Consider the following 23,752-nt stretch of genomic DNA (forward strand, 5'->3'; position numbering starts at 1 on the left):
AGCCAGGGCTTATACAGAGAAACCATGTCTTGAAAAAAAAAAAAAAAAAAAACTCATGAATTTTGCCTTGGACTCCTGAATTCTGGGAATACAGGTGTGTGTCACCATATCCTGCTTTTAGGGTGTTTTTCTCATAGGAGGACAAGGAAACTTGGAAGTAATCAAGCCTAATGGGAAAATGTAGGGCAGTGGCTGAGGCAGCATGCCAGGAAGAAAGGGTCTGGCTTCCTCAGCTATGGTTCACCTCTCCCCCTCTATTTCCTTAAGACTGCTGGCCTAGAAGGATGGGGAGCATGGGTCTGACCAGCAGCAGCCTTGGCAGTTGCTACCTATGTACTATGTACTGCACCTCCCTGCAGGTCAGGGTAAGATTTCAGGGCCCTTTTAGGAGAAAAAGTCCTTGTGACCAATAAAACAAGGGACTTTGCTCAAGTTTTGACAAGTTATTTTAATTGGCATTGTATATTTCTTACTTGATCATTTTTCTGGGTAACCTGCATTTGGAATGTAAACCTGGTTATTTCCATTAAAGCAGGCTAGTTAGATTCCTCCTGTATTATTTTCTTCCAGACTCCTGCAAACGTTAAAGCTGGAGGTTAGCATTCAAACTTCCTTGCACTTGTTGACCTGCGTTAGATCAAAATTCTGGACATTGGGGTAATGGGCAACGGTGATGCATGTAATGTAATGGAGGATTACTGGTGTGCAAAGCCCCTTTTCTGTATTTCTGAAAACACCCGAAGTAGCCTTGCGCTTTTCATATTATGCAGTTACCAATGCTTGAGTAAGTGAAGAGAATGGAAAACTAAACCTTTCCCATGCCCTTCCAGGGGTTCCCTCCCTAGCCCTTCCTTCAGAATACCAAGTAGCTCAGGCTGTACTCAAAGGCGCTACATTGTCGCAGATTACTCCAATTTACACTTCCTGGTCTGTGAACTTTGTGCATCCTAGGCAAGCACTCTCCCTACCGAACCACACCACCAGCTCAAACTTACCATTGTATTTTAAAATAATTTACCCAGCTGTCTGACAGCAAGGCTGAGGTGAGAACCGCGAAGGCTCAGCTTCCGGGTTTCACTGGGAGGCTCCCCAGAGCCAGCCTCTTGCAAAAGCCGTGGTGTTCCCAGAAAAGCTGCTCGGGTCTGTAAGCTGGTTGGATGCCGGAACCTTTGGTTCCAAGCGGTGCAACGAGCCGGCAGCACCAAGGATCTTCCGGGGAGGGAAGGCGCATCGCCATGGCGGCAGCGCCGTTCTTGAAGCACTGGCGCACCACTTTCGAGCGGGTGGAGAAGTTCGTGTCCCCGATCTACTTCACCGACTGTAACCTTCGCGGCAGGTGTGGTCCTTGGCCTACCACACCCGCGCGCTCTCCCCTTCCCTTCCGGAGGGAAACCCAGGCCGTGGCCAACCGGGCCGCGGAACAAAGTTCCCGCCACTGCCAGGCCAGGGGCTGGGGAGCGAACGGTAGAGGTTGGTCTGTGCTGCTGAGCTGCCAGGCAGTCCTCACGGCCTTAGCCAAGGGAGAGCGTTTCCCCAGCCATCCGCTGGCTCACGGGTGGGACAGGGGCGGCTTCGAGCATGCGCCCATCAGCTGCTCCTGCCCAGGCTCTTCGGGGACAGCTGCTCGGTGACACTCTCCAGCTTCCTGACGCCCGAGAGGCTTCCCTATGAGAAGGCGGTGCAGCAGAACTTCAGCCCTGCGCAGGTCGGCGACAGCTTCGGACCCACGTGGGTAACGCCCAGTTTGGCGAAGCTCCGCCCCACGACCAAACCCTAGTCTGCTAGATAGCAGAGTGGCGCCCTCTGCTGAGAGAAGCTCCTTTATCCTTCGGCGTCTTCACTTGAGTATTTTCATCCCTGCTGCCTCTCCCCCTTTCCCTTTATTCTTTGACCATTTCTCTGATGCTGCACATGCATGGAGAACATCTTAAAGCCGAGGGTTTCCACTCCTAGGCCCATCAAAATGGCTCTCTTACAGATGGTGGACCTGCTGGTTTCGGGTAGAACTGGTCATCCCTGAAGTTTGGGTGGGCCAGGAAGTTCATCTTTGCTGGGAAAGCGATGGAGAAAGCCTTGTCTGGCGTGATGGGGAACCTGTCCAGGTGAGGTGTCCTCTCTTAGAGCCAGATACTGCCACAGATTAGCCTGGTTTTTGGAGAAGCCACAGCTGAATGAATGGGTCTCCAGAGTAATTTCATGATTTCGGAACTGAGGAAATTGCCAGTGTTTAGACACACCCGAAGAGGTTATCAGATCCCATTACAGATGGTTGTAAGCCACCAGAATTTGGACACCAGTGTTATAAATCCCCAGTTTTCATAAGCTAGTTTTATTGTGTATAGTACATATGTATTGGGGGAAACTTCAAATCATTCTAAAATGATATAAAGTAAGGTATTAAGTTATCTTCCCATGAATAATGAATTTCTTTTAACTGCACTTCACATTCCCCAGATGTTAAATGTTAAATGTCATACCAGGTTTAATCTTTGTAATGCTATGTGATGACACTTTATATCCATTATAGATTTTAAAAAACTAAGACATTTCTTTGTTGGTCCATGCAGCTTCCGTTTCAAAGTCCAGTAACTGGGTCCTAAAAGAAGTCAGAGCCCTAGCCGGGCGTGGTGCTGCACGCCTTTAATCCCAGCACTCGGGAGGCAGAGGCAGGTGGATTTCTGAGTTCGAGGCCAGCCTGGTCTACAAAGTGAGCACCAGGACAACCAGGGCTATACAGAGAAACCCTGTCTCGAAAAAACAAAAAAACAACAAAAAAAAAACAAACAAACAAAACAAAACAAAAAAAAGAAGTCAGAGCCCTATCCAACTTTCTTCTCTTCGATGGCACCCACCTAACTGAACACTGAGGATGAACCAATCTATCTCAAACTCCTTGGGCTTCTTTTTTAATTAATATAACCCAGAACCACCACAAATTCTAGACAAATGTTCTCACCACTGAGCTAATCCATCTCCCACCTCCCGTTTAATTCGAGAAAGGGTCTTGCTGAATGATCCCTGATAGTAGCCTTGATCTTGTTATTCTCTACCATGGACCTCCCAAGTAGCTAGAATTATAGACCTGTATTAATATATCTGCCTCACTCCATGGGGTTTTCTTTTATATATTCATGGGTAAAAAGGCTACCAGAGGGGGTTGGAGAGATGGCTCAGTGGACTGACTGCTAAGAGCACTGACTGCTCTTCCAGAGGTCCTGAGTTCAAATTCCCAGCAACCACATGTGACTTACAGCCATCTGTAATGGGATCTGATGCTCTATTCTGGTGTGTCTGAAGACAGCATACAGTGTACCAATACATACATTAAATAAATAAATCTTAAGAAAGAAAAGCTACCAACCAGGCCTCCTAATCCCTGCCCAAGATCCTTCCCATAAGACCATCTGTAGGGACCTTGAAGTTAACCCAAGACACCCCAATTCAGGTTCTTTGCACAAATGAAATTGATTTGTTTCAGAGGGCAGAGAATAAGAGACAAAGACAGGAGACCGAGGACAAGGGAGAAGGGAAAGAGGTGTTTGTCCCAGAAGACAAAGGTCTAAGAAAATGGCAGTCTATAAAGCTACAAGAAGAAAGCCTATGTTGGGATGAGGTGGTCTAATCCCAAATAAGAGAATAGACCTTGGTGGCTAGCTTTAGGGATGTAATCTAGCAGTTTTACAAGGCAGAAGGAAGTGGGAAGAAGGGCAAGGCCTGCCATAGCCGTGCTTGCCGAGCTCCAGCTCCCCAGAGTCCCTTCACCACTGCTAGCAAACATAAACTGCGTGCTGGTCACCGATGGGTGGAACACTTGCTACCAAGGTTCCCTGATTACTTTATCCTAGCCTTTCCTGGTATCGGTGATTCAGGGCAGGGCAGCTGGATGGCAGAGCCTGGCCCTCATTGGCTTTACTCGACCTTCGAATTTTCTAATGGCCTCAAGCCCGGTCTTCTCTTTTCTCTACCAGGGTTTGACCAAAGAAGGCGAAAAGACCAGTTATGTCCTGAGCGAGAGGCTGCGAGCATCAGACCCTCGGAGGTAAGCATCCGCTTACACAGATGTGTTCACATAAGTGAAATCTTAATATCTCCTTTCTCGTGGTAAATATAAAAGAACATGGGGAAATTAATTACTCCTATTATCCTTCTACCAGGGATGACCATCTTTTTTTTTTTTTTTTTTTTTTTTTTTTTTTTTTTTTTTTGGTGTTTGGAGACAGGGTTTCTCTGTGTAGCCCTGGTGCCCTGGCTGTCCTGGAACTCACTTTGTAGACCAGGCTGGCCTCGAACTCAGAAATCCGCCTGCCTCTGCCTCCCAAGTGCTGGGATTAAAGGTGTGTGCCACCACCGCCCGGCAGGGATGACCATTCTTATCATCTCCGTCTTCATAATCTCAAAATGTCTTTGAGCAGAAGCACCTTTTACTAGATGAAAGTTATTTCTCTGATATTTTACACCCTACCTTTTACATTCCATTATTTCATATTGAGGGAGCATGTTTTCTATACCATGAAAAGCTAAGATATTGGGTTTGGCTGTTTGTTGTTATTTATTTGTTGTTTTGTTTTGTTTGAAACAGGATCCCATTCTATATCCCTGGCTGTCCTAGAACTCACTATGTAGACCATGTTGGCCTTGAACTCACATAGATCTACTTGCTTCCTCCCAAGTGCTGGGATTAAAGTTGGGTGCTACCATGCATGATTATTGCAGTGTATATTTAACTGTGCATTTTTGTTTGTTTGTTTGTTTGTTTTCTTTGGCTTGGTTTAGTTTTTTTGAGACAAGGTTTCTCTGTATAGCCCTGGATGTCCTGGAACTCACTCTGTAGACCAGAGCCTCAGACTTCATAGATCCATCTGCCTCTGTCCTGCCTCTCAAGTGTTAGGATTAAAAAGGCCTCTGCCACCACTGCCCAGTGTTAACTGTATATTGTTTCAGATTCCTCCAACACTGTGAATATGGTAAGGTGGCCTTGAAGGGCAGACGGAAATAGTCATAAAATTATGAAACTGCTGAAGATTCTGGAAGAACAGACTGAGGACTCCATTGCCAGACTAGGAGGGCTGGAGTCAGAAAGGCTACCCTTTAGTGATGCTGAGTTTAGCTCCAGCAGAGGAACCTGCTGCCCAGGTGCTGCCTCCAGGAACTGGTGTACTATGTTAGCTAGTGGAGCTTGGGACTGAAAGTCAGCCTTGGAAGAGCCAAACATGTTTGCTGTGCAGCAAAGGCTTTAAGGCCAAGAGTACTTTGTACAGACAGCCTTGGAAATATGAAGCTAAATAGCAGTATAGCTCATAGGAATCCAAATTTAGCCATAGCAGAACACTCCTCTGCAGGACATAGGTTTGAACTGGTATTTCTACCATGATCCTCCCACACCTAAACCTGACATCCCATGGGTTCCTCTGGGAAGTGGGTCCTAGGCGTAAATGGGGGGGGGGGGGCAACTGAATGCCTGCTACTTGCACTCTTGTCAAGCTCCCAGCATCTTCTGCCAGTTCACTGGCCTGAGACTGCCTCTCTATATTTATAGCTTGACTCTCTATGTGGAAGTAGCCTGCAATGGGCTTCTGGGGGCCGGGAAGGGAAGCATGATCGCAGCCCCTGACCCAGAGAAGATGTTCCAGCTGAGCCAGGCTAAACTGGCTGTGTTCCACCGGGATGTCCACAGTCTCCTGGTGGACCTGGAGCTGTTGCTGGGTGTGGCCAAGGTACTGGAGCCCCACCCCCATCCAGATCCCTACTCCAGGCACATTGTTTGAGTTGGGGCACCAACAGGAGTAAAGGGTTAAAAGTGGGGAGCTTTGCTGAGAACCCTTGAGAGACCAGCTAGAGCCTTGCTATAGTAGTGCTTGAGGAGTCTTTTAAAGTACAGAACCCTGATGCAGGGCCTCGGGGAGGACAGCCAGCGCAGCTTCCAGGCCCTGCACACAGCCAACCAGATGGTGAACATATGTGACCCTGCTCAGCCTGAGACTTACCCAGCAGCCAAAGCCCTGGCCTCCAAGTTCTTTGGCCAACATGGAGGTGAAAGCCAGCATACCATCCATGCCATGGGACACTGTCACATTGATACAGGTAAGGCACCATTGTTCGTTAGGGTGCCAGGTGCCCTTAAAGCCTTGAGTGTGGCTGAAACCTGCGATATGATCATTGGTAATCTTTGGCCTTCTGGACCTTATTTTTCCACTTGTGTAAAATAAATCAGGGACATTAGATCATGGGCTCCGTTGGCTGTGGCTTGCTTATTCTTCCAACAAAAGCTGATAGCTCACGAGGCCCTGTGGCAGATACTGGATACGTAGCATTGTGGAGACTGGTTACTGCAGAGTGACCAGGTGTGGTGATGCTGTATATGAGACCTGGAGCCAGAAGAGGTATTTCACCCAGCTAGGTTAGGGAGTCTGAGATTTCCTAGCAAAGTGACATTTGATTTACGTGATGATGACACAGGGACCCCCAAGCACAGGGACCAGGTCAGGTGTTCAGCTTTGAGGCCGAGTTTGTAGGATCCTTGAGAGTTTTCAGTTCTTTGTTTGCTCATTGTTACTGTGCCTGAGTCCAGGCCTTTGCTATCTATGTAGCACTGGTAGGTTTTGCACTGATAGCAGTCCTCCAATTCAGCTTCCTGAATGCTGGATTACAGGTGTGAGCCGCTGCACCTCGAAATGTGTGTTTTTTAGCCAGCTCCTTGCTGTACTGATTCAGATGCAGCTAAGGTTTCTGACCATGGAACAAGGGCTGATGAAGTTGGACCTGAGGCCTAGAGGTCAGGAGCAACTGGAGGTCATACAACTTGCCCAGATAAGCCCACGCTATGCCTCGTTCTAGTACCTTTGTCTCTGGGGAATCTGAGCCTTAATGTAAGGCTCGTCCAGGACCTGGTACCTGTGTCCTGGCAGTTGGTCTCAGTCCTTCCTGCCCAACCCGCTCCTCCTATCTTGCAGGAGGGACATGAAGTAACAGCACAATAGGGGCACCACATAGGTCTGCAGGGTAGACCTAGATAGGAAGAGGGCTGGGCTGACCCACTGGAGCCTTAGGCTGGGTCTGTCATGGTTTGGGTACAGGGGAGGGCTGCTGATCTCCAAAGAGCAGGAACCTTTTTATCTCCTCACTCTGTCCCCCACCCCCAGCCTGGCTTTGGCCCTTCAAGGAGACTGTGAGGAAATGTGCCCGGAGCTGGTCGACAGCTGTGACGCTCATGGAGCAGAACACAGACTTCATCTTTGCCTGCTCTCAGGTCAGAGGGCAGCTGTGTGAAGCAGATGGGCCCGAAGCGGGGACCTAAAAGACCAAGAGTGTCCCTTACCTTTAGCTACCCGCAGGGCCACCGGATGCTTGACTGTGAGTAGTGTCCTTTTTACTCCTGGCCCAACTCCCACCCCATGTTCCCCACAGGCACAACAACTTGAATGGGTCAAGAGCCAGTACCCTGGTCTGCATGCCCGGCTCCAGGAGTTTGCCTGCCGAGGACAGTTTGTGCCTGTGGGGGGCACCTGGGTAGAAATGGTAAGTGCCCATCCCTGGTACTATCTTCCAGCAGCTAGTCAGTTGAGCCTGAAATGAGCAAGACAGCCTCTTCCTGGGGTTATAACCCTGTGTTAGTGCACCCATTGCACTTCTACAACAAAGTGAAGTTGGCCCAGGGTCCTACCCGTGTCTAGTCTGGTGCTAACTCCAACTGTCTTGCTGTTCTGTCCCCCCATCCCCCGACCCCAACAGGATGGGAACCTTCCCAGTGGAGAGGCCATGGTGAGGCAGTTCCTGCAGGGCCAGAACTTCTTTCTGCAAGAGTTTGGGAAGATGTGCTCTGAGGTAGTCTGGGAGCTGGCACCGCAGACTATCCCCAGGGGACACGGGGACTTGGCTGAGGCAGCTCCACTGAGAGCTGAGAGCCTTATCCCCGCAGTTCTGGCTGCCAGACACGTTTGGCTACTCAGCACAGCTCCCCCAGATCATGCAAGGCTGTGGCATCAAGCGCTTCCTGACCCAGAAACTGAGCTGGAACTTGGTCAACTCCTTTCCAGTAAGCAAGCCCCAGGGGTCAGGGTCTGGATCCCACTTGGCCCACTCAACCCTTTCCAGAGTGTGGTAGGCCTGTGCCTGGGTCACAGCTACCATGGATGTGGATCGACATCGCCTCAGGCCTGTCTCTAGCCTCTGCCCTGCCCTTCTCTGCCTGCAGCACCATACCTTTTTCTGGGAGGGGCTGGATGGCTCCCGAGTGCTGGTCCACTTCCCACCTGGAGACTCATATGGAATGCAGGGCAGTGTGGAGGAGGTGAGGGGACACGGGATGCTGGGCTTTTCAGAGAGGGCTGGGTATCTTGTCCTAGGCTGACATGTCCCTACCCATCTAGGTGCTGAAGACTGTGACCAACAACCGGGACAAGGGGCGGACCAACCACAGTGGCTTCCTCTTCGGCTTCGGGGATGGGGGAGGTGGCCCCACACAGACCATGTTGGACCGATTGAAGCGGCTGAGCAACACTGATGGGCTGCCCAGGTCAGGCCTGAGCCATCATCAGCCATTTTCATGTAGCTCTGCCCTCGAGCCCTTGCCTTGAGCCTGCCCTTTGTTTATATATGAAATTTAACTCCTCCACTGGACCTTGTATCTCTCAATCCTGACCCATCATCTTCCAAACTTCTACCTTGAGGATATGGTGCAGGGAAATTCTGAGGTAGCAAGAGGCTTGAGGCCAACAGAGTGCAGCTCTATATTTAGGGAATTGGCTAGGGAGTGGTTTCTTTGTTGGGGCCTCTGGCCTGCACTGTAGTCAAAGGACAAACTATAGGACTCTCAGCTGGGAGCCCAGGCTTGTGGTCTTCCTCAGGGTGCAGCTATCTTCTCCTGGCCAGCTCTTCACGGCACTGGAGAGAGACTCAGGACAGCTGTGCACATGGGTTGGAGAACTCTTCCTGGAACTGCACAATGGCACCTACACTACGCATGCCCAGGTCAGGGCCAGGCTACCAGCCTAGTCAATACCTGATATGCATCGGGCTGTGGGGAAAGGGTTGGGGAGGGGCAGGGCTAGAGCTCAGTGGGCTGTTTCTCCAAGTAGAGGCTTGGAAAAGAGGCACCAGAGCTGGGTTAATCCCGAACACAGACAGCGGGTGGGACAGAGCCTTTCCAGAGGAGGAGGGTTTGGGTGGGAGGTCACTTGAGGTAAGTTTTCTATGAGAGGCCTTGGGAGGCTGTCAAGGGTTCTGAGCAAGAGAGAGCTTTGGACGGTGTCCTGGGTCACATCAGAATTTAAGGTGACCCTCCCTCCCTGGGCACAGCTCAAGAAGGGGAACAGAGAATGTGAGCAGATTCTTCATGACGTGGAGGTGCTCAGCAGCCTGGCCCTAGCCCGAAGTGCCCAGTTCCTATACCCGGCAGCCCAGCTGCAGCACCTCTGGAGGTCAGTCAGGTACCCCTTCCTGCTGGTCACCTGACTTCTAGCCCTGCCATAGCCTGCCTCTCCCAGCCTTCCCTGTCTCTCTGCCTTTGGTCCCTGTAGGCTCCTGCTCCTCAACCAGTTCCATGATGTGGTGACTGGAAGCTGCATTCAGCTGGTGGCAGAAGATGCCATGAACTACTATGAAGGTGAGGCCAACCTTCGTACCAGTCCTTCTGCTCTCAGGGCTAAGCGGGACGGACCCGATGCTCACCCATGGCCAAACCCATCTCTCTTCAGACATCCGTTCTCATGGCAACCCACTGCTCAGTGCTGCAGCCGCAGCCTTGTGTGCCGGGGAGCCAGGTCCCAAGGGCCTCCTCATTATCAACACACTGCCCTGGAAGCGCACTGAAGTGTTGGCACTGCCCAAGCCTTGTGGGGCTCACAGCCTAGGTATGAGCTGACAGGGGGAAGCTGGTCTTGCAGCAGGAAAATCGAAGGCTAGACAGCATGACAAGGATACTCCCCAGGGAATCTTTACCTTGGGGTATCCCAATCTGGAGAGAAGTAGCCGTGTACTATCCCATCCAGCCTATCCTTAACCTGAGCAAGGTGTCTAGACCTTCAGAGAGGCTACACTGATGCCTAGGCCTTGTCCCCAGCCCTGGTGACAGTGCCAAGTATTGGCTACGCTCCTGCTCCCACCCCTACTTCACTGCAGCCCCTCCTCCCCCAGCAGCCTGTGTTTGTGATGCAGGAGGTAAGTCCTAGCAGCTCCCAATGGGGTGGGGCCTAGACTGGGGTTCTCCTTGGTCTGGAGCCAGGGGCTGGGGCAATGCACAGCTTTAGGAGGGTTGGGTTGGGCTGGGGGGGGGGGGTGGGGAACACTACTCACTCGGCTCAAGGACCCTCCCCTCCAAGACTGACGGTTCTGTGACTTTGGACAACGGCATCATCCGGGTGAGACTGGATCCAACTGGCTGTCTTACCTCCCTGGTCCTGGTGGCTTCTGGCAGGTGCTAACCCTTCACTGTTCTTAATCCCATGCCTGGCTAGTTCATCCCAAACTATACCATCTTCCCACTGTTCCCTGGCCACTACACTATCCAAGTAGTCTACAAGTACCTCTAGACTGGAACCCACACATGGAGCAGGGTAGGCTGGGCTAGCAGCACCCTGACCCTTGGCCCTATTTAACCTGTCCCCACCAATTATAGCTGGAGAGACCACCAATCCCTATGTCCTTCCAGGGAAGCCATTGCTGAGGGAGCCCTGGGGAACCAGTTTGTGTTGTTTGATGATGTGCCATTGTACTGGGATGCATGGGATGTCATGGATTACCATCTAGAGACACGGTACTTCTTGGGCAGGACCTGAGGGTGGCTGTGTATGCACGCTTCTCTGGCTTAGTGCCACTCGCCTTCATCCCACAGGAAGCCTGTGCTGGGCCAGGCAGGGACCCTGGCAGTGGGCACTGAAGGTGGCCTCCGGGGCAGTGCCTGGTTCCTGCTCCAGATCAGCCCCAACAGCCGGCTCAGCCAGGAGGTTGTGCTAGATGTTGGCTGCCCCTATGTCCGCTTCCACACTGAGGTAGAAATGGCAGGGTAGTGGCCATCTTTTCCGGGTATGGCTGGTGAGGAGGCCTGAGGTCATTCTCTTATGCCCACCCTCTGCCCCCCATTTCAGGTGCACTGGCACGAGGCCCACAAGTTCCTGAAGGTGGAGTTCCCTGCTAGAATACGGAGCCCCCAGGCTACCTATGAGATCCAGTTTGGGCACCTCCAGAGGCCGACGCACAACAACACCTCTTGGGACTGGGCTCGCTACGAGGTCTGACATGAGGACTGGGTGGGACTTGTACTCTCCCTGTCTGGGGAGAGACTGTGGGTTGAGGACAAGAGGGAAACAATGACTGACACCTGTGCTCTCTAACATGGGCCAGGCATTTGCTACCTGCTTTACTTTGGTTTGGTACTATATAGCCACTGTTACCATTTCACAGATGAGGAAGCAGGCAGACAGGTGGGATGGCATGCCCCAAGCTTCCTTGAGTGGCAGCTAGGATGCAACCATGGGCTCTAGAACTTACTGTCGCCCAACTGAAAGGGGCTCTGGGATGCAGCCACCCATAGGCCTTGGATCTGCCCTTCAGGTGTGGGCTCACCGCTGGATAGATCTGTCCGAGTGTGACTTTGGGCTGGCCCTGCTCAACAACTGCAAGTATGGAGCATCAGTACGAGGCAACGTCCTCAGCCTCTCACTGTGAGTGCAGTGCCCGCTGGGTTCAGGACTGGCTGGGGTTTGTGGGAGCTTCCTGTGCTGGAACTCCAGCCCCTCATCTCTCCCACCCACTCCAGGTTGCGTGCACCCAAGGCTCCAGACGCTACTGCTGACATGGGGCGCCATGAATTCACTTACGCTTTGATGCCACACAAGGGTATGTACCAGCGTAGCAGGGCCCCTCTGTGGCTCTTGACCACCTCTGTGCCCTTTCCTGAGGTAAGGGGTAAACCGAGGCATCGGGGTAAATGGAGGCAGCCCAGCCCCAGTCCCCTCCAGAGGCACCGCAGGGAGCTCCCACTGTCCACATGTGTTTCTTTCTGGTCATACCCCAGGCTCCTTCCAAGAAGCTGGTGTCATCCATGCTGCCTACAACCTCAACTTTCCCCTGCTGGCACTGCCGGCTCCAGGCCCGGCCCCTGACACCACCTGGAGTGCCTTTTCTGTGTCTTCACCAGCAGTAGTGCTGGAGACCATCAAGCAGGCAAGGGAGAATAGACTGGGGAGAATAGACTGGGGAGGCTCCTGGGGTGCACAAGTTCTTGGCCCTGCCCACTGTCCTGCCTTCCTCCACCAGGCTGAGAGGTGCCATCAGCACCGCACACTGGTTCTAAGGCTGTACGAGGCTCATGGCAGCCATGTGGACTGCTGGCTGCACACGTCGTTGCCTGTTCAGGAGGCCACCCTGTGAGTGGAGACTCGGTAGAGGTAGAGGTGGGAGTCCTGCCCTTGTCGGTCCTCATGGCCTCTCCTGTTCTCCATCTAGTTGTGACCTCCTGGAGCAGCGAGACCCCACTGGTCACCTTTCCCTCCAGGACAACCGTCTGAAGCTCACTTTTTCTCCCTTCCAAGTGAGATCCCTATTGCTTGTGCTTCAGTCTCCACCAAACTGAGTCTTGACTGGATAGCTTTGGGAGTTCCTCATTTCCACCTCCCTAGCCCGAAGCATCTTGTGCAATAAAAGCTTAGATTAGCAGCACTATAATGGTGCCTTGCTGTTTCTCATAAGGCTGCTCTGCACGGGCTGTAAGGAGGGAGAGTATTTCCAGGGGCAAGACCTAAGGTTACCGGTGTGTGCAGGGTCTGGCTTCCATCTCAGATACTGGAGACCTCGGGTGACCATAAGCCAAGGGACTTTGAGATAAAAAGTCAGCAGGGAGATGATGGCTGGACAGGAGGCCTGGAGCCTGCCTCCTCTGACCCCCATATCATCTCACTCCTCCCCCCTCAACTGGGAGGGAAGCTGTGGGCAAGTGTTAAACTGGGAGAACAGCCAGCCATAGACCCTGATGCCTCCTGGAGCTAAGCTGGGAGAACAGCCAACCATAGGCCCTGATGCCTCCTGGATGGGAAGAGCTATGGATGACACCTTGGGACTGCCTGGGCCCAGGTCTGCAGAGGCAGAATGTCCTCTGATAGTCATGGCCTTGAGTGTATATGTGGGGGGTTGGGGGAAGGGAGGGGAGACAAGGAATTAAATATATAAATAGGTGGAGCCATGCAGCCAGCCTTTCCAACCTGGCTTTCTCATACCTTATATAGGTAGCCTGCCCAAGAAGTACCAAGAAGTTCAAATTTATTAGTTTAATAATGGTTTTCACTTTGGATTTAAAAAATGTTGAAGATGGCTTACATTTCCAACACTTTGGGAGGCAGAAGCAGGCAGATCTCTGAATTTGAGGCCAGCTTGGTCTACAGAGTGAGTTCCAGGACAGCCAGGGCTACACAGAGAAACCCTTGTTTTGAAAAAGTAGACAACAGCAAATCAGTGAGTGGAGTGTGGCAGCTTGGCTCACACCTGTAACCCCGGCAACCATGGACATGGAGCAGAAAGACCAAACGGGAGTTCAATGTCATCTTCAGATCCACATGGGTTCAAGGATAGGACATACAAAGCCCTGCCCCCAAAAAACAGTTATGCAGGAAAAGTCACGGGGCCTAGGGCATGCAGCCCTACAAATACTGCTTTTAGGGATTCAGACATGCCCCAGGATTCACAGCAAGTCATCAGGGAAGGAGACCTCCATCTATGAAGCTGAACTCTCCCCAGCCTCCCTGGGTCGGGTGTCAGGTATAGTCTTTGGGCGTCTGCGGTGGCCTGTGTGGAGAGCAAGGGAGGCAGTGACTGTGTGTCCTCCCCCTGTTGACCCTGCACTATCTCCCGTCCTCCCTCGAGAGCCACTCCCAGGGGTCCCTCTTCCCGGCTCAAGAAGGATGCTCACCTGTGCTCGCCCGTTGCCCCCTCCTCTTCCCTTTCTCAGGAGCTGTAGGGGTTTCCTGGTTTTGTTGGAGGCCGGCCCCTTCAGACTGTTGAGCTATTCTCTTAGGAGGGTGCTTCCTGGCCCTCCGCATCCTGGAAACGGACTTGCTTGAAAGTGGAAGGTCCTGGGTAGAAATGGTCCTTACTGAATTTTCTTCTAGCAGTTTACATGTTCGCTAGGGCCGACTGCTGACATTACCCACTGGGCCCCAACCCTCCCATGATTGGCCTGGCCAGTGCAAGTGCAGAGGCAGGTGTGGCAGCCATACCTCTTTCCTGTCCTCAGCCCCCAGCTGTGTCTCCTGTGACTTCTTTTTTTGGGATCTGCCCCCTGTAGAATGTTCTATTGGAGCTAGAGAGCTCAAGGGCTTCAGCCCCTCTCTAGACTCTTACTGCAGTGTGATTCCAAGGCTGGAGAGGGGTGGGAGGATGGGTATCCAAAGCCATGGGGGTTTTTGGCTCTTTATTTCTTACATTATGAGCTACTTACCTTTGGGTGCCAAGGGTCCGGGATCACCCTGAAATGGAATGGAGACAACTCTGGAGTCAACCTGGTTTGATGAAGGGGCAGTTTTACTTGGAGTGGCAAGGCCATATCCTTACTTATCTCTCCGTGACTCAGACCTCTAGCTTCTACCTTGTTATCCCACCAGCTTCCCTGGGGTCTCCATTCGCCAATATGAGTATAGGGCTCGAACCTGGAACCAGATGGTACGGCCATGCCGGTCTCGCAGGGAGCTCATGCCTGGCACACCATAGCACCGAAGCCAGGCTCGAAAGGCAGCAAAATCCTCCTCTCCACGCTCTGGCCCATAGCCTTTGCCCCCTGAGGGACAGAGGAACTGGTCAGAGGTGAGAGGGTCGTGTGGGGTGGGAGGAACAGTGAGCCTGGTTCAACCTGATCCAGGCCACACTGCCTCCTCTCACTGTGACTAGGCCTGTGTTCCCCCGCTCTGGGTCCTGGCCTCTCCATCAGCAAGGCCAAATCTCTACCCCACCTGCTGCATAGAAGGCTGGTAGAAAGTGGAAACTTGCCAAGAGACCTGGTCTGTTGAACAAACTCCCATCCCTTGAGCCAGGACAGCTGTCCAGCACCTTACAGAGGCTAAGGTAGAGGCCGCCGGCCATCTTGACCTCCCCAGGCCTCACCCAGCTGAACCACTTCCTTGGGCACCAAGTGACACAGTTCCAGCAGGTCTGGGTTCTGTAGTTTGGCCTTGATCTTCTGGCTCAGGGTCAGCTCTGGGCTCTAAAGGTGGGTATGGGCAGAAACAAGGTGTCAACACAGGGTACTCACACACAATGGACTTCTATAAGCTTGGCAAGACCTTTAGTGTGGTTTACACCCACTCCACACACATGGTGGGCTAAGGCAGACACAACTGACTCTACCCACACCCTTGCCACCCACTCTAGCAGGAGAGCCAGCACACACATGCTTGCTCACTGTCCTCACCGGCCGGCACTGTTGCAGGGCCTCTAGAACTGTACGAGCCTTCTCAAAAGGAGGGATCTTCAGCCTGGAGTGGTGGGGAGGGCCCATGCTAAGTAGTGGATGTGGTCACCCATGTCCCACCCCAGCCATTGTACCCAGAGCCTGTCTGCTGACCGGTACAGGATCTCTGCCCGCAGATAGTTGCCAATGCCATTGAAGAACCTCTGGTCCAACAAGGCCTCACAGATGGGCCGGTCAAAGGCTTTGTCTGATAGGTTCCGAAGTACGTTCTCTCTGCAGGGACACAGGCTGGATGCATGAGACCCATCCTACATCCCAGGATTGGGAAGAAGAGCTGGGGAGTCTGATCCTGAGTGCAAGGACAAACCATTCCAGCTCCCTCTGGTCTCCGTACTATTTGGGCAGCTGGAGCCTCAGTTTTTCTATTTGTTAAATGGGAAAAAAAAATCTAGGATTAAGTTTATTTTTCAGCCAGGCATGGTGATTCTCACCTGTAAATCCTAACACTTGGGAGGCTGAGACAAGAAGAGAGGCGAGTTTGGGGCCAGGCAGGGCTACATAAAAAGGCCCTGTGTGTGTGCGCGCGCGCGCGCGCGCGCGTGTGTGCACATGTGTACATACACACAAACACACACACACAGGCCTGGTGTGATGTGCCAAGGCGTGGCAGCACACCTGTAATCCTAACACTGGGAAGGCTGAGACAGTAATCCCACTGCCATGAGGATGTAGCAAATCCTGGAATAGAGTGAAGTCCAGTCTCAGCCCCCTGACCCCAAAGTGTGAAGGACCAGAAGGTGGCGGGATGAGTGTGATGAGGATTAAAAAAAAAAAAAAGTAGATGCTCCAGTGTGGTTCTGCCCTCCATCCCCAAGGCACCCAGCCGGTGGACTGCAAACAGCTTTGAGGTCTATCAAGAGACTTAACAGGACCAGCAGCCAAGCAGCCTTTGGTCCCCAACTTCCCAGAAAAGACCAAGCAACAATAACCCAGGGCTATTCTGTGACACCAGAGATGTGACCAAGTGTAGGGCTCCGCAGAAGCACATCATCTATTTCCAGGGAGGAAAATGAGAACGGGCCAGGTCCTCTCCAGGCTTACACCCCTCAAGTTCTTGCCAGCAAGGCTTTCCTCCAAGATTTAAACAGCTTCCCAGTCTCCATCAGCCAAACCCCAGCTTGAAGGTCACTTCCCTAGAATGGCCATGCCTCCTGAGATCCCCACCTTTGGCCAAAGTCTCCTGGCCCCATCTTACCCGCACGTCATCAATGTGGTGAAAGTTTGCTTTGCCCACTGCTGTCCCCTACAGAGCCTGTCTCACAGCAGAGACCCTTATTGCCTCTTTAGAGGCAGGTTCTGATGACAGGGACGGTCACAGAGGAAGCCCCAGGACATAGACAGGTAAGCAGTCAGAACAGAGAACCAAAACTTGACTCAGAAACTCAATCACTAGGCTATCCTCTCCCCACTGTGCAAGCTTGTTTCTTAAGTACTACAAAAGCCTGATGCTGTTTCTGTATCCTCAGACCTCCGGCTGGTCTCCCTCCTTTGGGCTGCCCTCTCATAGACACCATCTCGATAGATGAGGGACTGAGGCTTAGTAGAGGGCTGGGATTTGTTTCTTATTGGTCTAGTGCTCCACATACCCAGGCCTACCTGAACCGTTCATACTCCAGCAAGACACAGGGTCCACGGCCTGGTTGCCATTCACCCCCAGGATCCCAGTGGCCAAAGCGACGGATGTCTACGAAGCAAAGGGCAAGCCGGGGAGCAGGTGGGGCTGTGTAAAAACGTAGATGGGCGTGGCGGGGCAGTGCCTCTGCGGGTACCAGCTGGAAGGATCCTGACATCCCAAAGCGGAAGACAAGGGACAGTGGCTTCTGAGGGGGCTGGGACCCAGGCAGGGGGCTCAATGTCAAGCGCAGCTCCTTGCCTCGGGCTAAAGCTGAGATGTGGTAGGCACTGCTCTCAAAGGGCACCTCCGGGTTCCGGCTGACAGAGGACTTCTCCACACACCCACCAAATACCAGCCCCTTACATGTCTCATTCACAAAGTGGCTGGCCAGGTGCAGCTCTGGGCCCTCTGGCATTCTGAAGGAGGAATGGCTGGGCCCTGTAGTAGGAAGAGGACAACAGGTCGTGCCAGAAATGTCTTGTTCAGTAGGAATTATTACCAAGTTTGTACAGAGGAAAAGTCAGAGACACAGAGAGGCATAGCGCCATATAGGATAGGCAAAGAAATGGTGGCCTGGCCACCCATCCAAGGTACTGGGTACCAGGAAGCTGAAGCTGGGAGGCACATGGCTGTCTTGCTCACTGGTGCTTTCCTTCCATGGCCTCCACACCTCGCTTTAGAATACAGTTCAGATTCTTGCTGGAGCCTATTACCTTGTGTCCCCCAATCCCTCCTACCCACTTACAAACCTGTTCCTCCCCAACTCCTGGCCTTTGCCCCTGCTGCCTCCCATCCCACACACAGTAGGAAGTTTGAAGGAGGCCTTCTCTCTCCCTAATCCACATCTTAACTTAGGAGCTCCCAAAGTTCAAAGCTACTCAGCATCTGTTCTAGCACCTCACGGCACCCAAGGCAAAGCTCGGGTCACTCATCCACTACAGCTCAATCAGGCCCTGAATCTGTCTACATCCATGGAGGTAGAAACTCAAATGTGCGCTGGACCAATGGGATTGACCTAGCCTGCCATGGTCACCCAGGCAGAAGAGAGAGGCTTTCTCCCGGCTGCCTTCTTGTCAGGACAGGAGGCAGAAGTAGGAGAAGGGTAAGCTCCAATCTGTGCACAGCCCTGTTCTCATGGATCCCTGGGGTGCCAGGAAGGACAGGGCTCTCGTTCTTTGTCCTCACCACCCTCCTCTATCCCTCACCTCGCGCTTTGCTACTAGCAAGATCTGAGGAGAAGGTAGGTAGGGAAGACGGGCGGTTTTAAAGTAGACGCGTTGGGGGCTTGGCACCAAAAAGGGTTCGGTTTGCGGAAAACCTTCAGAGTCCTAGTTTTGCGAGGTGTGAGATAGCGCACACACCCAACAAAATTTTGGTTTCTCTGTCTTTCCCGGGCTCCCAGATCCTTTAGATCTTCACCTTTACTGAGACCCCGAATCGCCCCCATTAAAGTTGAATGAATACCTGCTCTGGTTACTGCTCAACCTGAGGCAGCAGCCAGTAAGGGGTTAATCCCAGCAGTCTGCCGAACTTCAGAGCACGCTGGGAAAGGCTAGAGACACTCTGGTACCTGCTGGGAAATGTAGTTTTCTCAGGCAGGCGGCGCAGTATGGAATGGAGTTCCTTATTTATGAGAATCCCGGGTGTTGGGCAAGCTTTGGAGCAGTCGCGTAACCCGGAGGTGACGAAAGAACTGTGAGCAGAGCCTTGTTCCGAACTGGTGCCCGGAGTCGCAGCTGCGTCTGCAGTTGAAGTCACCAGTTAGCCTGGCCAGGATTGACGCCAGCAGCCGGAAACGGCGCTGTGTAGAGCCACAAGCAGCTGTATGCGAGGCATACACAGGTGCAAGATAAACAATCCCTGGGGACCCAAGATGGCCGTGTCAATGAGCAGTCAGATGTAACATATAAACAACTTTATCACGGCCTGCGGGAGCTAGGGGGCCGAGAGGGGGGAGTGCATCCGGCAATACCACAGGGGCTTATATCTGGGGCAGCACTAGGTAAAGTCAGGAGTTAGGCACAAAAGCTTGGTTTGACTGTCACAACCTCAGGCAAAAAAAAAAAAAAAAAAAGTGTCGGCAAGATACCTTTTGCCAGGCACAAGGGATCGATTCAAAGTTCAGGAACAGAAGCTGAGGAAGGCCTGTGTGGCTGCCGCAGGGGTGAGTGGTGATGGGTAGGCTAGGGGAGAACAAGAGGAGAGAAACATTGGTGAGGCTAAGCCTCAAACGTCCCTGGGAGATGGAAGCAGCATTATTAAAACGTATAAAAGAGAAAGAAAGCCTCTGCAGGTGCGTTGTGCTGACCAACAGCGGAGACTCACCCTTTTACACACTTATTTCTCTTGTTCCTCCAGTCACCCATTTACTCATTTCTTATATTTTTTAGGAGAGGACGGTTAAAGAGAGGGTCTTGCTATGTATTCCTCATTGTCCTGGGCCTCAGACTGGTTCCCAGCTTCCCCTGATCTTCTCTTCAGCCTCCTCAGTAAGAACTGGGATGATAGGAAAGGGCCACTGTCGTGGTTTGAATGAGAATGGCCTCCACAGGCTTCCCGTCTCATCAGGCGGCTGTACTCACGTGTTCAAGCATGAACTAGCAAGCTCGCACACACATGGGGTGGGGAGGGAGATGATAAAAATGTCTTAAGAAACACAGCGTGTGGAATATAAGCAGAGTGGAATATTATACACTGCCTGCCACAGGTAGCAGCATAGGTGATTTTGAGGATATTATGCTAGGTGGTAGGTAGGTCAGTTACAGAAGGACAAACACTGAGATTCCATTTATGTGAGAAGTCCACATTAATCAGACACACAGAGTGAGGAGAAAGATTGTTGAAGATGGGGTAGGGGAGGAGAGGTTGATAGTAGGAATAAAGTTCCAGTTGCCTAAGATGAGCAAGTGCAGCATGCGGTCTGTAGCTAACACTGTTGTACAGCAAACTCTCTGTTGGATTCTTTTTTATTGTCGTTGTGCTGTGTATATGATGTGTGTGTGTGTGTGGGAGGTATTCATGTACCACAGTGCACATGCGGAAGTCGGAGTCAGGTCTCTCTGGCCAGTTGAAGCAGGCCTCTCTTGTTTATGCTGCTGTACTGCACTCCAGGCTGGCTGGCCCCAGAGCTTCTGAACAGCTCTCCCGCCTGCACCTCCCATCTCCCTCTCCATTTAAGAGGAGTTTTGAGGTTCTAGATGCTGGCTATAACATGGGTTTCCCACCTCAGAAAGCAAACGCCTCTACCCCTGAGCCATCTTGCTGGCCCGTGTTAACTGTTCTTGTCACAAATCAGGGAGTATATTTTATCTTCTGCTCCCTAATTTGCCCGTGTAGTTATTCTCAGTAGCTCATTCTTCGTGAAATTCAAATATTCTCTCCTGTACAGAAGCCACTTTGTTTATGCAGTTTACGCCTGGAGGACATCTGGGTATGTACCTGTGATTGTTTCTCAACCACCATGCAAATATCCACTTTCACATCAACATTTAAAATCTTTTTTTAAAATGCAGGGACTCTCTATGTAGCCCTGGCTTTCCTGGGAACTGGCTCTGTAGATCAAGCTGGCTTTGAACTCACAGAGATCCACCTGTCTCTGCTTCAGCTTTTCCCCCTTTTTCTTTGGGTTTTTCAGACAGGGTTTCTCTGCCCTTGCCCTGGCTGTTCTGGAACTTTCTCTGTAGACCAGGCTGGCCTCAACTCATAGAGATCTGCCTGCCTCTGTCTCCCGAGTGCTGAGACTACAGGTGTGCACCGCTGCTCCCCGGCTTCCCAGCTTAACATTTTAATGTTGCTTTTTACCATGTGGGGGTGGGGTTCACATGTGCCCTGGAGTGTGTATCTGTGAAGGTCAGGTGACAATTTTCCGGAGTTCATTCTTCCTTTCACTATGCAGACCTCAGAGATTAAACTCAGGTCACCAGGCTTGGGGACAGTGACCCACTGAGCCATCTCACGGGACCCCCTAATCAACACTTCATCCAAAGGTTTCTAACCTTTGATGATTTGCCACAATCAACATTTTTTGTTTATTTGTGGCCGAGGATTGAACCCAGGGCATTGTGAATTCTGGGCAAACTCTCTACCTCTGAGCTCTATCACCAACCTTTTTAAAAAAGATTTATTTTAAGACAACAGTTTTAGTAAGCTGTGAAAACTGCCATCCTCCTGTCTCAGCCTCTCAAGTACTGAGATTAGGGATGTGAGCCACAAGGCTACAGAGAGGTTAAATGAGAAATCAGAGCCCTTTAGCCTTTTCTCCTTTGTTCTGGAGGGTGTAGCCATTTTGGGCAAATGCTGCTTAGTGAGTTCACTAAGAAGCCTCCCCAGGAAGACCCTATGACCATGCCCAAAATCCTGTTTCAGCCTCTGGGGCAGCTGGGATGGTAGGTTTGTACCAGTGGCCTAGCTCCCCACTTGAGATCTACTTAGCAATTGTGGAATATTGACCTCCTTCTCCTCCTATCCCTCTTCCTACTCCTTTTTTTGATGTCTCCTGTATCTTACTTGCTTGTATAGCAAAGCTGAACTTGGACCCTAATCCTCTGCCTTCATTTCCCAGGTGCTGGGATTACAGGTGTGCACCACTGTGTCAGGCTGTATTCTATTAATACTTATATAGCAACTATTTGCAATTTCTGTAAAAATGAGTTTCACCTTACTGACTATGACTTTGTTTTTGTTTTGATGGAGGGTGGGGGTGGATAGCAATTCCCTCTTTATGTAGCCCTGGCTGTCCTGGAACTCATTATGTAGATCAGGTTGACCTTCCTGCCTCTACTTCCAGAGAGCTGAGATTAAAGGTGTAATCCACCCATGCTGACTATGTTTTTTTTAAAGTATTATATATTTATTTTTATTTATACATGTACACTGTAGCTGTCTTCAGACACACCAGAAGAGGGCATCAGATCTCATTACAGATACTTGTGAGCCACCATGTGGTTGCTGGAATTTGAACTCAGGACCTCTGGAAGAGTAGTCAGTGCTCTTAACTGCTGAGCCATCTCACCAGCCCCAAGATCTTTCTTTTTTTTGGGGAGGGGGGGTTTGAGACAGGGTTTCTCTGTATAGCCCTGGCTGTCCTGGAACTCACTTTGTAGACAGGGCTGGCCTTGAACGCAGAAATCCGCCTGCCTCTGCCTCCTGAGTGCTGGGATTAAAGGCGTGCGCCACCACGCCCAGCTCAGTCAGTACTCTTAACCATCCTTTTGGCCCCCATGTCTGCTTTCTTGATTTGTAGCATCTTTGATAGAAATGCTGTATGTTATGTTACTTTGTGGTTAGAAAATCAGCCTGCAGAGATACTGTCTCTACTTAAAAAAAAAAAAAAAAAAGTGTGTTAGCAAACAGGTGCTGGGTTTAAAGGCCTGCGCCACCATACCTGGTGCTTTTAACCAGTTTTTAGACTGATTTTGGTGCAGCGACTGTGTCCAATAGTGACAAACTGCATAGGTATGCTTTAAGGGTGCTTTTTCCTCCTTGTCCTTTTGAACTTAGGAATTTGTAAACAGTTTTCCTTCCTAACAATTCTTTCATGTGTATGAGTGTTGAACTTGCATGTATATGTGTGCACCATGTGCATATAGTTCTGGCCTAGGGAAGACACGGGATCTCCAGGAACTGGAGTGACAGACAGCTGGGAGCTGCCATGGAGGAGCTGGGAATGGAGCGTGGGTCCTCTCACAGAGCAGCCGGTGCTAACCGCTCAGCATTCTCTACAGGCCCAGGTTTTTAATTAATTCGTTAATTAGTTAATTAATTTAATTAAGTAACCAATTTAATTAATTAAAGATGGTGTCTCACGTCACACAGTCAGGCCGGAATATTGCCGTGGATGACCTTGAAGTCCTGAAACCCCCGACCACAGTTTGGAGTATTAAAGTGAAGTGGGCTCGCTGCTGCACCCTGCTGCACCCTGCTGCATCCTGCTGCATCCAACACCTTTAAAAGCATTGCAGCTGGGAGTGCTGAGAAGCAGAAGCAATTGAGGCCTTTATGACCAGTTCCAGGTGCTGGAATTACACAGTGAGCCCTAGCTCAAAAAAGGAACAAAAGCAAACATCACTGTAGTACTTACCCCACATGCAGCTATTGGAAGAGCATTCAGCAGCAGGGCTTCCGAAACGTAGAAATGCAATTCTTACCCTACAGAAATTCAGAGTGGCACTAGGCATGGTGATTTCTGCCTATAATTCCAATCTGGACCCTGAGCCAAAGGATTAAATGAAGTCAGCCTGGGCGTCCTGTCCTGTTCTCTCTCTCTCTCTCTCTCTCTCTCTTTCCTTCAAGACAATGACTCACTCTATAGCCTGACTGGTAATACACCAGTCAGGCTCCTGAATATTGTTAGGGTTACAGGTGTGAGGGACAACCGCCTGCCTCAGTCCCTAGCTTATTCTGATGCTCAAATGATCTCCCTTTGGGTAGTGAGATTGGTTGGCTTCTTTGGACAGCTTCCTCACACAGTGAGATGTTCCAGGTTTTCCCTGCCCTGACTCTACAGTGAGCCTTTTTGCAAGGAGCAACTGGCTAGTCTAACTCCCATCTTGGGAGACTACAGGTCTTTGTTTAGGCTGCTGCAACAAAACACCAGACTCAATAGACACATTTCTCAATTCTGGAGTTCAGGGGGTCAAACATGCAGGTGCAGGCAGGGTCAGTTCCCTGGGAGGGGGTTTCCTGGC

The 23,752-nt window shown here is 51.2% G+C and overlaps 2 protein-coding genes and 1 long non-coding RNA gene across 43 annotated transcripts; 1 reads left to right on the top strand and 2 right to left on the bottom strand.

Moving 5' to 3' along the window:
* Positions 1–428: 428 nt before the first annotated feature.
* Man2c1os (mannosidase, alpha, class 2C, member 1, opposite strand) lies at positions 429–1,737 on the bottom strand. Its single transcript, NR_102289.1, has 2 exons — positions 996–1,737; positions 429–574 (listed from the first exon to the last, which is right to left on the bottom strand). It is a non-coding gene; the product is annotated as a mannosidase, alpha, class 2C, member 1, opposite strand (long non-coding RNA).
* Positions 1,122–12,660, top strand: Man2c1 (mannosidase, alpha, class 2C, member 1). 33 transcript variants are annotated; one of them, XM_006511494.4, is made up of 27 exons: positions 1,134–1,336; positions 1,606–1,728; positions 1,979–2,102; positions 3,969–4,039; positions 5,537–5,714; positions 5,892–6,081; positions 6,650–6,772; positions 7,140–7,246; positions 7,405–7,515; positions 7,729–7,821; positions 7,916–8,032; positions 8,192–8,287; positions 8,367–8,512; positions 8,844–8,967; positions 9,295–9,416; positions 9,516–9,601; positions 9,693–9,848; positions 10,058–10,155; positions 10,317–10,411; positions 10,646–10,750; positions 10,829–10,985; positions 11,082–11,225; positions 11,548–11,657; positions 11,753–11,832; positions 12,011–12,159; positions 12,253–12,362; positions 12,442–12,660. In XM_006511494.4, the coding sequence occupies exons 1-27, from the start codon at positions 1,158–1,160 to the stop codon at positions 12,566–12,568; spliced, it is 3,321 nt and encodes a 1,106-aa protein (XP_006511557.1). In that variant the 5' UTR covers positions 1,134–1,157; the 3' UTR covers positions 12,569–12,660. The 33 variants fall into 33 exon arrangements, 12 of the variants coding, with proteins under 12 accessions (XP_006511557.1, XP_017169108.1, XP_006511562.1 ...); XR_003948025.1 differs by having other exon boundaries at positions 1,135–1,336; positions 10,045–10,155; positions 10,301–10,411; positions 12,442–12,654; XM_030244655.1 differs by lacking the exon at positions 6,650–6,772 and adding an exon at positions 4,580–4,683 and having other exon boundaries at positions 1,195–1,336.
* A 574-nt stretch (positions 12,661–13,234) lies between these two features.
* On the bottom strand, positions 13,235–19,135 carry Neil1 (nei endonuclease VIII-like 1 (E. coli)). 9 transcript variants are annotated; one of them, NM_001357409.1, is made up of 11 exons: positions 18,531–18,752; positions 17,325–17,504; positions 17,048–17,135; positions 15,545–15,664; positions 15,392–15,455; positions 15,085–15,184; positions 14,634–14,761; positions 14,426–14,453; positions 14,205–14,266; positions 13,898–14,060; positions 13,235–13,773 (listed from the first exon to the last, which is right to left on the bottom strand). In NM_001357409.1, exons 2-11 carry the CDS (start codon positions 17,479–17,481, stop codon positions 13,703–13,705), a joined length of 981 nt encoding a protein of 326 aa, NP_001344338.1. In that variant the 5' UTR covers positions 17,482–17,504; positions 18,531–18,752; the 3' UTR covers positions 13,235–13,702. The 9 variants fall into 9 exon arrangements, 5 of the variants coding, with proteins under 5 accessions (NP_001344338.1, XP_006511548.1, NP_082623.1 ...); XM_006511485.4 differs by having other exon boundaries at positions 17,048–17,504; positions 18,637–19,135; NM_028347.3 differs by having other exon boundaries at positions 17,048–17,504.
* Positions 19,136–23,752: the final 4,617 nt, after the last annotated feature.

The sequence above is a fragment of the Mus musculus genome, chromosome 9 (assembly GCF_000001635.26).
Source record: "Mus musculus strain C57BL/6J chromosome 9, GRCm38.p6 C57BL/6J".
NCBI classification, from domain to species: Eukaryota; Metazoa; Chordata; class Mammalia; order Rodentia; family Muridae; genus Mus; species Mus musculus.